Here is a 16174-nt window from a genome sequence, read left to right as displayed (position 1 = left end):
AGATTACAGGCGTGCGCCACCACACCCAGCTAATTTTTTTATTTTTATTTTTAGTAGAGATGGGGTTTCACCATGTTGGCCAGGCTGGTCTTGAACTCCTGACTTCAGATGATCCGCCCACCTCGACCTCCCAAAGTGCTGAGATTACAGGAGTGAGCCACTGCGACTGGCCGATTTTTGTATTTTTTGTAGAGACAGGTTTTGCCATGTTGTCCAGGCTGGTCTTGAACCCCTGGACTGAAATGACCCACCCTCCTCAGCCTCCCAAAGTGCTAGGGTTACAGGTGTGAGCCATTGTGCCCGGCCACTTTTCATTTTTCTTTTTAGAGACAGGGTCTTGCTCTGTTGCTCAGGCTGGAGTGCAGTGGTGCCATCACAGCTCACTGCAACCTTGACCTCCTGGGTTTAAGCATTCCTCCTACCTCACCCTCCCAAGTAGCTAGGACTACAGGTGCATGTCACCACATCTGGCTTTGTTATTTTTTGTAAAGACAAGAACTCGCTATGCTGCCCAAGCTGGTCTCAAACACCTGGCCTCAAAGCGATCTTCCCACCTTAGTCTCCCAAAGTGCTGGGACTATAGGCATGAAACTTTGGCTAATTTTCTAAAATGCACTCAAATCATACTTCAGTGTTTTTGTGACTAGCATCTAGATGTGTGTTTTTTTTCCTCTAGACAGTCTTACTAGAAAAAGAGAAAAATGAAGGAAATCTTTTTATCCTGAAACCCCAACATTATTAGCAGCAAAAACCCAACTCTAAAGGATGGTATGTTTACATTGCAAACAAAAGAGTACAGAGACAAGCTGTAAGTCTGCCTCCTATTTTGCAGTGGTTCAGTAAAGCTGAAAGCAACAGGTGGTGGCAGGGAAAGGGGAATAGAAATAGGCAGGTTATTATGGGTGCCACTAGAGTAAGAGAAATGCTTGGGTGGGAAGATTACCTGGGACTTAAAATAGTAGTCAGGCAAGAGGTACCTTCATTCATAACTGGAGAAAGCTAGGATCCTCAAAGCTCTTCCTCCCCCAACCCATTGGTGCAACCACTTTCTTTGGCCTTCATTACATGATGCAACCATCACTGTCTTTATCCTAAAACCCCTGTTCAAGTTCCTCTCCCTCCATTAGTCTCTATTAGTCCATCACCTCTCATCCTCCATCACCTCTCATCTCCTCTCTTAAGTGAAAAGTCTCTGCCCTAGCTTGTCTCTATCAGCAGCATGAGAACTGTTCTCATTCACATTGCTCTTGTCCAGAAAGTAGAGGAATTAGAGGCAGGGATTATTCCATATGCTATTGCAAGCTCAACAGAAGTAATGTATTTCTGACATCACAAAATTTAAATTTACATGCATTTTCTCATGGAAACCTTATTCTATATGAGGTAAAGAAACTGAGCTGTTCCCACTGTTTTTTTTTTTTTTTTTTTTTTTTGAGACGGAGTCTTTCTCTGTCCACCAGGCTGGAGTGCAGTGGCGCGATCTCGGCTCACTGCAAGCTCCGCCTCCCGGGTTCACGCCATTCTCCTGCCTCAGCCTCCCCCCACTGTTTTTACTCTTAACCCCTTCCAATGCATCCACCACACCAGCTACCAGATTTAACTTCCTAAAATGAGTATCTGATTGAATATTTCCTTTGCTGAAAACCTTTCAGTGGTCCTCTACTTACAAAGAGCTAAAGTCCAAGCTCCTAGCATGGCATAAAAACCCTGAATGATCTGGGCTCTGATCACCAATGTCCTTGCTATCTTCACTTCAGCCAGGGAGAACACCCTGTGCTTTCTATTGTCTCTGACATCTGCAGGTCCAACCCCTCCACCAAAAAAGCCCTCCCTCACCTCTCTGCCTTGGTATCTCTACTGAGCTCATTTCAGAAACTTCCCTGACTTCTAGGCTCCAAGTGAGGTACCTTTCCTCTAGGTTCCCAATGCACCCTCAATTATATACCTTGATCGCAGCACGTACCATTCAGTATTGTAATAGTCTGTTTGCCTGCCTATTACTCCTATTACACTTTAATTTCTTTGAGAGCAGGGAGTGTTTTACGTGTATACACAACACCCAACACAGTGCTAAATAAAAGTTTATTGCACGAATGAATGAATGTTGATTCTAACTTCATGTATATTATGGCTGGTCTGGAAACCCAAATTTCATGTCAATTATTTCTAAAGGAAAACATGTTCCAAGTTAAAAAATAAGTGCTCACTATATGCCAGCCACTGTATAGGTCCCTTTATAAGCCAAGTATAATGCTGGAAAAATTACCTAACCTCTCTGAGCCTCAGTCTCTTCATTTTGCAAAATAATACCTGGTGCTATGAGAATTAAGAAAGACAACTAATAAAGAATGTACCAGTGTCTAATATAGTTGGTACCCAAAAAATGTTTCTCCCTTTCCTATCAGTCTAGGACTGTTTAGGTAACTTTTAGTACCATATAACAAAAACTTTCCCTCAGTGTTCCGGACAACAGCTTATTCTCATGCTTCTTTGCTAATGGAGCTATGCTAGTTCTGTTACACAACTCTGCCACCTCAACCTCCAGCCCTGGTCAAACTGACTTTCACATCTTCCCAATATGCACCAGCATACAGAGCTCTTTCTATCCTTCTCTCCATCTCCAAAGTCAACCCATTCACTTATCAGACTCACTGAGCATATTTTATACACCAGATACAGTGGCTGACACAGCACCTGCCAACAATAAGCTGTTTAATGAAACAGAATCTTTTTTGTGTGTGTTTTGTTTTTGTTTTTTTTTAATGAGACAAGATGCTCTTTCTATCTTCTCCATCTCCAAAGTCAACCCATTCAATTAACAGACTCACTGAGCATATTTTACACACCAGATATAGTCACTGACATAGCACCTGCCAACAATAAGATGTTTAATGAAAGATAATGTTTTTTGTGTTTTATTTTTTTTTAAGAGACAGGGTCTCATTCTGTCTCCCAGACTGGAGTGCAGTAGTGCAATTTCAGCTCACAACTCACTGCAGCTTTGACCTCCCGGGCTCAAGCAATCCTCCCACCTCAGCCTCCTAAAGTGCTAGAATTACAGGCATAAGCCACCGACTGTGCTTGGTTTAATGAAAGAGTCTTGGCTGAGTGTAGTGGCTCACACCTGTAATCCCAGCACTGTGGGAGGCCGAGGCAGGCAGATCACCTAAGGTCAGGAGTTTGAGACCAGCCTGGCCAACATGGTGAAACCCCGTCTCTACTAAAAATACAAAAATTAGCTGGGTGTGGTGGCGGGCACCTGTAATCCCAGCTACTTGAGAGGCTGAGGCAGGAGAATTGCTTGAACCCAGGAGGCGGAGGTTGCAGTGAGCTGAGATCGCAGCACTGCACTCCAGCCTGGGTGACAAGAGCAAGTGAAAGCCCGTCTCAAAAAAAAAAAGTCTTGATGTGAACCATTTCACTAATAACAGTAGAAGCAGCAACAACTTTTTGAGTGCTTCTTTATACTATCCATTTGCATGCATTATTTCAACAAATCTTCACCATAGCCCACAAGCCATATAGTGCTTTTTTCTTTTTCTTTTTTTTCTTTTTTTGAGACAGGATTTCATATGCTGCCCAGGATGGCCTTAAACTCCTGGGTTCAAGTGACCCTCTTGTGCCTCAGCCTCCCGAGTAGCTGGAACTACAGGTGCGCACCACTGTGCCTGGCTTTCTTCTCTTTTTTTAAAAAAAGATGCTCGAAGAGGTCAAATGGCATATACAATGTTAAACAATTACCATGATAGTTCAGGTTCAAATCCTGGTCTTGCTACAAAGTCTAAGCTCTTAACCAACATGCCATACTGCCTCAAGGCAGAGTGGGGAGCATCCAGCTCTATCTAAGAGTCAGGAAATTTATTCAACGTGGTAATACTTGAGTTCAGTGTTGAGGGATCATTCATTCATTTGATAAATACAAGTGCCTACAATGTGTCATTCACTGAGGAAGCACTAGGGATAGAGTAGGGAACAAGGCAGGAGATACCAACTCGCAGTATAAAGGGAAGGCAGTGAACAAGTAATTAATCCACCTATTCTTCAAGCTGTCCTTTAACCATTCATTGGAAGAAATTTATCCTTCTCTGAATTCCCACAGTACTTTATTCTAAATGTTCTTTAAGAAAATAATACTTGGCCGGGCGCGGTGGCTCACGCTTGTAATCCCAGCACTTTGGGAGGCCGAGGCGGGTGGATCACGAGGTCAGGAGATTGAGACCACGGTGAAACCCCGTCTCTACTAAAAATACAAAAAAATTAGCTGGGCGTGGTGGCGGGCGCCTGTAGTCCCAGCTACTCGGAGAGGCTGAGGCAGGAGAATGGCGTGAACCTGGGAGGCGGAGCTTGCAGGGAGCCGAGATCACGCCACTGCACTCCAGCCTGGGTGACAGAGCGAGACTCCGTCTCAAAAAAAAAAAAAATAATAATAATACTTTTCCTTTTTCTTCACGTTATTTATTTTCCAATTATCAATGACATATTCATTATCAAAGACATCATTTACCATTTTCTCCTTTGTACTTGTTATTTGCATACTTCTTACCTTGCCCATTAGAGTAAAAGCATCTTAAGTATATCTTAAATGTCAGATTTGTCTTGATATGCCCCACAGCAACTTACTCATAGTAGATACTTTAATATTTGTTGAATGAGTGAAAACAAAAGAAATTCGGTTTCACAGATAATTTAAGTGAACCAAAATGTTTCCCTTTAGCAGTAAAAAACTAAATGATGTTTTCATCAATGTCTTAAGATTTGACTCGGCCGGGCGCGGTGGCTCACGCTTGTAATCCCAGCACTTTGGGAGGCCGAGGCGGGCGGATCACGAGGTCAGGAGATTGAGACCACGGTGAAACCCCGTCTCTACTAAAAAAAAATACAAAAAATTAGCCGGGCGTGGTGGCGGGCGCCTGTAGTCCCAGCTACTCGGAGAGGATGAGGCAGGAGAATGGCGTGAACCCGGGAGGCGGAGCTTGCAGTGAGCCGAGATTGCGCCACTGCACTCCAGCCTGGGCGACAGAGCAAGACTCCATCTCAAAAAAAAAAAAAAAAAAAGATTTGACTCAGGATTATAGAAAAAACCTAATTTCAGATTGGAAAGGCAGAAATAATAAATTCCTAAATACCATAACACAATAGCAATATACCTCTTTTTTATATTAACTATCAACAACTTTTTTTTTTTTTTTGAGACAGAGTCTCGCTCTGTCACCCAGGCTGGAGTGCAATGGTACAGTCTCGGCTCACTGCAACCTCTGCCTTCTGGGTTCAAGTAATTCTCCTGCCCCAGCCTCCCCAGTAGCTAGGACTACAGATAAGTGCCACCATGCCCGGCTAATTTTTGTATTTTTAGTACAGACGGGGTTTCACTATATTGGCCAGGCTAGTCTTAAACTCCTGACCTCATGATCTGCCCACCTTCGCCTCCCAAAGTGCTGGGATTACAGGTGTGAGCCACTGCATCCGGCCGGCCAACAGACTTCCATTTTAAACACGGCTTAGATCATTCTGATACCCTGCCAAATTTCTCTAAAAGAGACTCTGCCCATATCTGGAACAACTGCAGGATAAGATCAAATGTGTTTATTGGTTTCTCTTGTGTTCTCTGTCCTCGACAGTAGTCAATAATCAAAAGCTACCAGGATAATCACTCCAGGGAGGCTCCCCACAATTTAAAGGATTACCTCTGTTGGTTTCAGGTTCAAGTATCACAAAGGAATCTTCATCAGCACCTAGCCGTGGTTTAATGGAAACATCTACTCCCAGTTGCTTAAGTCTATCCAGAGTAAACCGTCTCACTTTTTCAGGTGGCACAACTGCTGATGATTTATTTTGCTGCCCAGGCTCTTCCACTTTCTCATCTGTTTCTTCTGGATTTTGGGGGCCTTCGCCCTCCAGGGCATGAGGTTCAAATGCTACAAGCCCTCCAACCTGACATTCCTCACTGTGATTGTTCCCGAGGAAGTTGGATTCCTGTTGTAACACTGAGCTGTCCCCAGGTGAAGGTCTAATGTCACTCTGCTTCTGTTTCTCCTGAATTTCTAGCTCTTCATTTTTTACCAAATCCTTCCTGCAAGACTCATCTGATCCAGTAATGATCTGGGTTTCCTTTGAAACCACAGGGAGTGCATTAGTTTCCACTTCATTTTCTGCACCTGTTGTCTGCTCAGAACCTTTACTATGGTGATCACTGTTCATTTCAGTAGTATTTGCAGTGTCTGTGATTTCTTTGTGATGGCTTGACTGATATTTAGATGACCTAGAGAAGAGAAAATGAGCTGGAGTTGAAAATTATCCTAAATGTGAAACATTCTCATCCCTTAGTATTTATCAGTTAAATCAGTTTTAAGGGAGTGAGAAATCTGAACTTTTTATGCCAGATGTTTGCCACAAAACTAAATGTTCATGAAAATTATAATAAGGAAAGAGGGTTCTTACTTCAATAGTGCCATGGCATTTCCCTGGCAAGTGGGCCGGGGTTTACGTTTGAAGAAATCGTGAATGGTTTTATTCTCAGGCATATGATATGGAAGGTTAAGTGCAGACTCTATAAAATGGAATAAAACAAGCAAATATATATACTGTATATTCTGAAAGGTCACTTCATATTCAGTTAACTAAACATAATAACCAAAGCCATCACTAGAAATAGAAAACTCCCCTTTAACAAAGGCAGAGGAGCTAAGTACAAAAGAGCTCCCTGAAGACCAGTGGCTTTTAAACCTAGATGTGAAATCAAAATGATCCAGGAAGTTTTTTAGAAATACAGATTCTTGGATCCCATTTCAAACCTACTGAATCAGAATCTCTGTGGGACCTAAACATTTATATACAGTAGTCCCCGCTTATCCAGAGAGATACATTCCAAGACCTGCAGTGGATGCCTGAAACTGCAGATAGTACTAAACCATGCAGTGTTTTTTTGATCTGATAACTGAGAGGGCTACTAACTGACTAACAGGCAGGTAATGTATACAGCGTGATACTCTGGACAAAGGGATGATATTTTTAAATTCCATGGACCATGGCTGACCACAGGTAACCAAAACTGCAAACAGGGAGGGATTACCACCTCTCCAAAGAATCCTGACACAATCAGTCCATAGACAACCATTAAAAAATTTCCTCCTTAGGCCGGGCGTGGTGGCTCACGCTTGTAATCCCAGCACTTTGGGAGGCCGAGGTGGGCGGATCACGAGGTCAGGAGATCGAGACCATGGTGAAACCCCGTCTCTACTAAAAATACAAAAAATTAGCCGGGCGTGGTGGCGGGCGCCTGTAGTCCCAGCTACTCGGAGAGGCTGAGGCAGGAGAATGGCGTGAACCCAGGAGGCGGAGCTTGCAGTGAGCCGAGATTGCGCCACTGCACTCCAGCCTGGGTGACAGAGCAAGACTCCGTCTCAAAAAAAAAAAAAAAAAAAATTTCCTCCTTACCTGCACTACAGTTCTGAAAATTTCTTCAGTTTATACTAATGTTCCAAGGGCTTTAGAACAATGACCTTTCACCAACATCAATTCTAAACTTAATATTATAACCTGAGTTCACATTAGAAGTGTTAAAAAAATAAAAGTCCCCAACATCCAAGTTGAGCTTACAAAGAAATGTTGTGATTTTGCCTCAAAGTTTACTGGGTTGCATTACCTCGAATAAGGCGCTGAGTCTCACTATGCAGTTGTTTTAATGCTTCTTTACTTAATCTGGCTGCCTTTCTTTCCTTAAAGAAAACAAAAAGTGAGACTACATTAATTATATGAATATCCAGAAAGATAGATATTCATCCCTCAAGAGTTTGCTCTCCCAAGAAAAGAGGAAAGGAAATAGTAAGCATGAGTAAGCCCAAATGCAGTATAAACTCAAGGAATTCATTTATTCCCAAGTCTCACAGAATTTGTTCAATCCAATCCACATTTTGTTCCTACCATGTACAAAGCAATATGATGGGTAACAGAAAAATATGATAGACAAAATAAAATATTTATCCCTAAGAAATCTATAATCTCCTGTGTAAAGAGATTAGTGTGACTAATATACAGGGCTCTACCTCACCTTCCTCGTGGTTCCTTTTGATAACTCACTTTCTTCCTCAAATGAATAGACCCCACTCTCCAAAGATGGTTCTTTGTTCTAAAAGAAATGGCAGGTTGATTATTAGGACAAAAACGAAATTCAAATAAGGGGATGCTTTAGTTGAAGACTACTTTTGTAGTCCAACACCACATCATGCTACGTTAATAAATCAATAATCATCAAATAGAAATTATTAAACACACAGCATCCTATTATGCTTAGAAAACAAATTAGATACCTCAAATGGAGTCTGCACTCTTATTTCTTTTACCTCTGCTTACATCTTTCCCTGAAGAGGGATAATAACTCGCAGGAAGCTAAAAAAAAATCTTAGGAAGAAAAATTATGCTTCCAAACACTCGGGACAACAATGTTTTGACTGATGCCTCTCTTTGATACCCTTCCTGAAACCCTATAGGGTTCATTTCTCAAAGGCTATAGGATTGCAAAATTTACATCTCTTCCCTATTATTTACCTGCATCTTACTACACCATCAAATATCTTAGTGTTTTTTTTCAGCATTCCTAAAAGGGTAATAATAAAGCACTAGTTTCCAAAGAAGTTAGCATGTCTATCACTTGTACTGCAAGTCTCCAAAATTAACAGCTGAAAAACTTAAGTCAACTGACACATGTTTTTCTTCAGTTAAAAAAAAAAATTAAGGTTCCAGCAGTAAATTAAAAATATAGCAAAGGTTAGAAGCAGTTGATTAACTCTTATTACAATCATGCTTTACTTGCCTTGTACTTTTTTACTTTGTTTTTTACAGCTGCTCTTATTGATTCTAATGACTCTTCATCTTCCAATGGAGAGTTATTTTCATCCTCCAACCCAGTTTCAAAAAGGTCTTTATCCACAAGAAGACAGCCACTGTCATTAAATGGCTGTTCTACATCATCTTCCTAGGTAATACATAAACAAAAAGCATAATCCAATCATTTAAAAATCCAGTATTTCACAACATCATATGGCAATTTGGATCAGGCCAGAAAAAGCCCATGTTTCATCAACAGACAAGCATATAAAATCTAGAACATTCTCACTGGTTCCTAACTCACATGTATCCTTTGAAGTCCAAGTTGTGATTTTATGCAACTGTCTAAAACTAACTGAATAAACAGTAAATATTTTTTTGAAGTAAAATACTTGTTAAGCAACTAGTTTATAAATTTGAGGATGGTTTTTCTAGTTAGCAAACAAGACTACTGACTGATAGATGCATAAAAAAGCCTTCTCTCAGTTAATTTTCATCAGCTCAGAGATAGCAAAGAATTACTCCATGTGCTCATAAAGAAAATCAAAAACCCATTTATTTGGAAATGTCCTCTGCATACCCAAAATAGAATAAGACCAATAAGTTTTGTTTTCTTGGTTTTTTTTTTTTTTTTTTGAGACAGGGTCTCACTCTGTCATCCACGCTGGAATGCAGTGGTACATTTTTATTTTTTATTTTTTTTTTTTGAGACGGAGTCTTGCTCTGTCCCCCAGGCTGGAGTGCAGTGGCTCGATCTCGGCTCACTGCAAGCTCCGCCTCCCGGGCTCACGCCATTCTCTTGCCTCAGCCTCCCGAGTAGCTGGGACTACAGGCACCCGCCAACACGCCCGGCTAATTTTTTGTATTTTTAATTTTTAGTAGAGATGGGGTTTCACTGTGTTAGCCGGGATGGTCTCCATCTCCTGACCTCGTGATCCGCCCGCCTCGGCCTCCCAATGTGCTGGGATTACAGGCTTGAGCCACCGTGCCCGGCTGCAGTGGTACAATTACAGCTTCATTGCAGCCTCGACTTCCTGGGCTCAAGTGATTCTCCCACGTCACCCTCCCAAGTAGCTGGAACTACAGCTGGGACTACGGCCACCACACCCAACTAATTTTCAAATTTTTTGTAGAGATGGGATCTCACTCTGTTGCCTAGGCTGGTCTCGAACTCCTGGGCTTAAGTGACCCTCTGGCCTTGGCCTCCCAAAGTGCTGGGATTAGAGGTATGCACCACTGCACCTGGCCAAGACCAGTTAGTTTTAAATCATATACCTATTGAGAATAATTCTCAACACAAAATAGTCAATTCAAAGCAATAGTCAGAGAGCAGAAACAACCTCAAGTACTAACAGCAACCTTTTCTAAAATGTTAACCTACCCAAGCAATAGCAAATTATTCTTTAAAATGTACCTGGTTTTTTGTTTCCTTCTTTTTTAGCTGTCTAATTTTTTCCATTTTTCTCTCCTCTTTCTCAAGTCTTCTTTTTGATTTTACTTTTGCTTTTCCTGCAGTTCCTTCTTTATCATGTATGTGCCTTTTGGAACTCTTTCTGTCAGTGGTAAAGTCCATAGAGTTTCTAGACTGAAGACTCAGCTCTAAGCAAGGTTTCACTTGTGCTTCAAGATTTTCCTGATACAAAGACTTTTCCATGTAACTTTCATCACTGTCTGCCAGAGTTTTGTAAATCCTTTTGATTTTTGTATTTTTCCCAGCATATAAATTCTCTTTATTTTCCTCCTCGGCACTGTCATAGGTAGTTTTCTCTGGAGAGGCATTTGTGTCCTCTGTTTCCGAATCACTGTCTTGTAGAACCTTCCTGTTTTTCACCTTCTTACTTACAAATATCTCTTCATCTGAATCTGGAGGAAACAATTTTCTTTTAATTATACCATCATTTGATCTTCCTCCTAGTCCCACTACTCCTCAAAAATATATTCAGTTATACAAGTGATATATTACCTTGTGAAATTATGTAACTACTATTAAGAACTGATTGTAGCAAAGCAAATCTAAAAATACATTTTGAAAAACATTTTCCCTGGGAAAAATATTTCTTACTGGGAAATGTAATTTTACGTATATTTACAATGTGTAAAGTTGTTCTAATCCTCTGGCAGGTGTTAAAATTCCTTTTATTATAGGATGAATGCAATTAACCAGGCAATATGGTAGCTATTAGATATTCAACAATATAACATAGTTTTGAAAAGGTACAAGCTCTGTTATTTTGCTTTTATAAGAAAACAAACAATAAGGATGGGGCATTAATAATGTAATAAATCAAGAGAATAATGAAATCAATCCAATCTACTTACAACGGAGGCTCCCGCAACCTATTCCTAAAAATAAAAATACTATTACAAACCTCCTTCACTCAAGGGTCCAATTGTTTCATAGCTTCCCTGTCCACTATCTGAAGGACTATCTGCTTCCTCTTGTGAAATGACTTTTGGATCACTGATTTCTAGGTGAACCTAGAAAATGACAATATACTTTGTATTAACCAGCAGGTGACCGAAAGCTCCAAGTACATAATGACACACAAATCATCATGGGATCATCAACCTGAACTAAGGAAAGAACCAAATACAATGGTTCCTTGAAGGGATGACATTTAGAATTACTGGACAACAAACAAACAAAAGTTCATTTTTCACCTTTGAAGGATGCTAACAGAACCAACTCTTTTAGTAATGGTAAAAAAAAATGAAAAGAATCAACCATTTATTATGCCTTTTCTGTGTGAACTGTTCCCCAATATATCCATATGATTGATGAGGGGAAGTTTCTATTTAGAGAAATATCCTAATGAATTAATAAATGATAGAATTAGATTATCACAATTTTATCAACCCTCAATTAAATAACAGACCTCGGCAATTATCATTAATGGCTGCTAACAGCACCAAAAGAGAAACAACCAGACATTATGTGTTGCCTAATAGAAGTACCCAATACTAGCTATAAAGTATTCCTGACAGAACAATCAAATTTGAATCCTATCAAGTCTCTAGATCTAACTAGCAAGTTACAAGAAATAGAGGGAATAGGGGAACATGTTGAATAATACCACAGATGTGCAATCTAGATGTGGGAAACTCTACAAGTCAAACTGGGTGGTTTCTTTCTCCCTCTCTTTTTTTTTGAGATAGAATCTCGCTCTGTCACCCAGGCTGGAGTGCAGTGGCGCAATCTCGGCTCACTGCAACCTCTGCCTCCTGGGTTCAAGTGATTCTCCTGCCTCAGCCTCCCGAGTAGCTGGTATTACAGGCGTGTGTCACCACGTCCGGCTAATTTTGTATTTTTAGTAGAGACGGGGTTTCTCCATGTTAGTCAGGCTGGTCTCCAACTCCTGACCTCAGGTGATCTGCCCGCCTCGGCCTCCCAAAGTGCTGGGATTACAGACGTGAGCTACCAAGCCCGGTTATGTGTATATTTCTTTTTTTCTTTTTTCTTTTTTTCTTTTTTTGACACGGAGTTTCGCTCTTATTGCCCAAGCTGGAGTGCAATGGCACGATCTTGGCTCCCTACAACCTCCACCTCCTGGGTTCAAGCGATTCTCCTGCCTCAGCCTCCCAAGTAGCTGGGATTACAGGCACGTGCCACCATGCCCGGCTAATTTTTTGTAGAAACGGGGTTTCGCCATGTTAGCCAGGCTGGTCTCGAACTTCTGACCTCAGGTGATCCGCCTGCCTCAGCCTCCCAAAATGCTGGAATTACAAGCGTAAGCCACCACAACCGGCCCTGTATATTTCTATATACATAAATGTATGCTTTATATATGTATGTATACCTTAAAATACATACATATATGCATATATACACATATATAATATAAACAATTGCAATATGCCAACTTTGGATGATGATTCAAAAAACTAAAAATGTAAATAATTATGCTAACATGGCATATAAAAATAAATGAAATATCTCTGAGTCAAAGAAATCTGAACACTGACTAGATACTTCTTAGGTGCGGTAATAATATCGTAGTATCTATTTTTGGAAAGCTCTTGTCTGTTAGATATGCACACTAAAATATTTGTGGTTCAAATAATATGATATCTGGGATTTTCTTCCAAATAATCCTGTGAGAGGAAAAATGGGTAGCTGTATGAATAAAACAAGATTGACCATGATTTGAAAATACGGGTTGAACATCTCTAACCTGAACATCTGAAATGCTCCCAATTCCAAATATTTGAGCACTGACATGATGCCACTAGATGAAAATTCCACACTTGGCCTCATATGATGAGCTGCAGTAAAACCTTTGCTTCATGCACGAAATTATTTTAAAATGCTGTATAAAATTACCTTCAGACTATGTGTGTAAGGTATATATGAAATATAACTGAATTTCATGTTTAGACTTGGTTCCCTCCCCCAAGATATCTCATTATGTGTATGCAAATATTCCAAAATCCAAAATAAATCTGAAATTCAAAACCCTTCTGGTCCCAAGCATTTCAGACGAGAGATATTCAAACTGTAGTTGAAGTAAGGTGATGGGTTCATTATACCATCCTTTCTACGGTTGTATAGGTTTGAAAATTTCTAAATAAGACAGTTTAAAAAGTCGCAAATAAAAACCTAAGGAGGAGGGCTGTGTTAGGTGACTCGATCAGTTAGTGACCTTAAAGCTAACCCTAGATGCCAAGTCTACCTCCTTAGTGTACTCAGGGCTCTGAATCAACTTATTAATAAAGGGAGAAATATGAACATCAGTAATGTAACAGGGCACAAGGCCTCACCCTAGTGGTTTCTCAAAAAATTATTAAATTGGTCAGACATGGCGGCTCACGCCTGTAATCCCAGCACTTTGGGAGGCCGAGGCGGGTGGATCACAAGGTCAGGAGTTCGAGACTAGCCTGGCCAATACAGTGAAACTCCATATCTACTAAAAATAGAAAAATTAGCTGGACGTGGTGGTGTGTGCCTGTAGTCCCAGCTGCTCAGGAGGCTGAGGCAGGAGAATCGCTTGAATCCAGGAGACAGAGGTTGCAGTGAGCCGAGATTGCGCCACTGCACTCCAGCCTGGGCAACAGAGCGAGACTCCGCCTCAAAAAAAAAAAATTACTAAATTGATTTGAATACGAGGTACAAATTTTTTTTTTTTTATACAGCGTCTCACTCTGTGACCCAGGCTGGAGTGCAGTGGCAGGATCATGGCTCACTGCAGCCTTGACCTCCCAGGCCCAAAGGATTCTCTCACCTCAGCCTCCCGAGTAGCTGGGACCACAGGTGACGCCCGGCTAATTTTTTTTTTTTTGTAGCGGCGGGGTTTTGCCACGTTTTCTACGCAGGCTGGTTTCGAACTCTTGAGCTCAAGCAATCTGCCGGCCTTGGCCTCCCAAAGTGCTGGGATTGCTGAGAATTAATATATATGCACTGACGATCCTCTCAACAATCCAAAGCAGTAAAACTATTACTTCTGTTTGTGAATGTGGAAACCGAATTTAGGTAACCAGACAGCTCAAGGAATAGGGCTGCTTTGAATGACGATTATCTTCTAGGCAATTTGCAGCAACGTCAAAGGGCAGGGCCAGGAACAGGGTGGGGTGAGGTCTCAAAAAATTCAGTAATCAAAATAAATAACATATTAATGCAATATTTTTTTAAAAAATTAAATCAATAATCTACGGCCCATGATGTAAATAATACGCCCGCTTTTGTAAATAAAGTTTATTGGAAACAGGGATGGGATTAGGGTGAGGTGAGTGAGGCAGGGTCGTGCAAATGACCGGTCGGACCTTGTCTTTGTTTAAACGTCTGATATTTTGTTCAATATCAAATCATAAAAAGTTTTTGCATTCATTTTGGTTTTTAAAAAATATTGCATTAAAATATGAGTTTGATTGAGGGTTTTGGCGCCCCTTTAAATTTTGCTCCTAAGGCGGGAGTGCCTTGCCCGAATCTGGCCCCAGAAAGGACACAGGTCTGGAAACATCTGTTTTCTATGCCCAATTTCGCCAGGGAGCTGCCAGCCACCAGCCAGGAGCCCCAACGGTGACTTCCCCACTCGGGGCCCCGTCGGAAAACGCAAAGGGCCTGCGCGCGATGACCTCCAGGGCCCCTCCCAGGCCCAGTGTGGAACTCCCTAACACCCTCGCTCGCCCTCTCTTTGCGGAGAATCCCCCCGCACCGCTGCCGCCCGGTTCGGCCAGAGCCTCCTGGCTTTCAGGGCACCCTGAGGGGAGGAGCTTCCGCGACAGGAAGCGCGCGAAAGGGGAGGGCTGGCGGCAGGAACCGGCTGAAGAGGGGCTGGGCTGCCGGCAGCGCGCGCCGCAGAGACCTGGAGCTCCCCGGCCACGGAGCCCGAAGCGCGGGAAGCCCGGCGGCGGGACGGGACGCCCGGTCGGAACCCATCCCGGCCGAGTCTCGAGGTCGCGGGAGCCGGCGCGGCGAACGCTGGGAGCCGCGGTCCTCCCGCCCGGGCGCCTCGGGTCAGCGGGGTCTACCCCGGCCCCACCTAACCTCTCGGTGCCCGGCCTTCGCAGCCCCCGTGGGGGGCGTGTGCATAAACTCACCTCAGAACCCACCTCGCCCGTCATGACTCCTGCCTCCCCTGCGCTCCACTAGGGACGGAGCTGTCTCTGATTCCCTCAGCCGGAGAGCAGCGGCTCCCGCCGTCTCCAGCCCAGCAGTGCTGTTCTTGCTTTCCCGCCCAGCCAGAGTGGAGGTCCCACCCAGATGGTTTTCACCAATCCAGAGGGGGCTTTCCAGCGAGTCCCCGCCCCCTTCCGACCCACCAATCACGCAGCGCCTCCGGCCGCCCAATCTCATATAACTCAGGCTGAGTTGGCGGGTCGCAGCTGCTGGTAGCGGAGCCTGGGGGAGCTGGAGGTGCACGGGGGCGGGGCTGTCGGTACCAGGCGAACCCTGGTCTCTGACCTTTGACACTTGCCAAAGCATCAAGTGCGCTTGGAGGGGTGAGTCTTTCGGGGGGAAGTGAGCTGGGAAACGGTTCCTGGGCACCTGGGAGTGTCCTGTACCTGAACTTTTTAGAGGAATTCTAAGGTCCCCGTGGGGATTTTCTCCACTGACTTCGTTTCTGGAGCAGCTAGATCCTGTCTGCCTCTTGTACATGACACTTACCACTGAATATATCTATATATACTCACACACACATATATATACACACACACGTACACACATATATACACACACACGTATATATGTATACACACACACCTTTTTTTTTTTTTTTTTTTTTTTTTTGAGACAGAGTCTCCCTCTGTTAGCCAGGATGAAATGCAATGGCGCGATCTCGGCTCACTGCAACCTCCGCCTCCCGGGTTCAAGCGATTCTCGTGCCTCAGCCTCCCGAGTAGCTAGGATTACAGG

The 16174-nt window shown here is 42.7% G+C and overlaps 1 protein-coding gene across 3 annotated transcripts in view; it reads right to left on the bottom strand.

Moving 5' to 3' along the window:
• Positions 1 to 15536, bottom strand: part of CLSPN (claspin) — a 50301-nt gene extending 34765 nt beyond the window's left edge. For 2 of the 3 annotated variants that reach the window (XM_055254848.2, XM_055254849.2), the window contains exons 1-8: positions 15358 to 15524; positions 11193 to 11301; positions 10238 to 10686; positions 8810 to 8971; positions 8048 to 8125; positions 7643 to 7715; positions 6439 to 6547; positions 5685 to 6259 (exon numbers count right to left, since the gene is read on the bottom strand). In XM_055254848.2, coding sequence (XP_055110823.1) covers positions 5685 to 6259; positions 6439 to 6547; positions 7643 to 7715; positions 8048 to 8125; positions 8810 to 8971; positions 10238 to 10686; positions 11193 to 11301; positions 15358 to 15381 — 1579 coding nt within the window. In that variant the 5' untranslated portion in view covers positions 15382 to 15524. Of the gene's footprint in view, positions 1 to 5684; positions 6260 to 6438; positions 6548 to 7642; positions 7716 to 8047; positions 8126 to 8809; positions 8972 to 10237; positions 10687 to 11192; positions 11302 to 15357 lie in introns of all 3 variants that reach the window. The other variant, XM_055254847.2, reaches the window with a different exon arrangement.
• Between the last annotated feature and the right edge of the window lie 638 nt (positions 15537 to 16174).

This window comes from Symphalangus syndactylus, chromosome 12 (genome assembly GCF_028878055.3).
Source record: "Symphalangus syndactylus isolate Jambi chromosome 12, NHGRI_mSymSyn1-v2.1_pri, whole genome shotgun sequence".
Taxonomy (NCBI): Eukaryota; Metazoa; Chordata; class Mammalia; order Primates; family Hylobatidae; genus Symphalangus; species Symphalangus syndactylus.
This window is presented reverse-complemented; position numbering and strand designations above follow the sequence as displayed.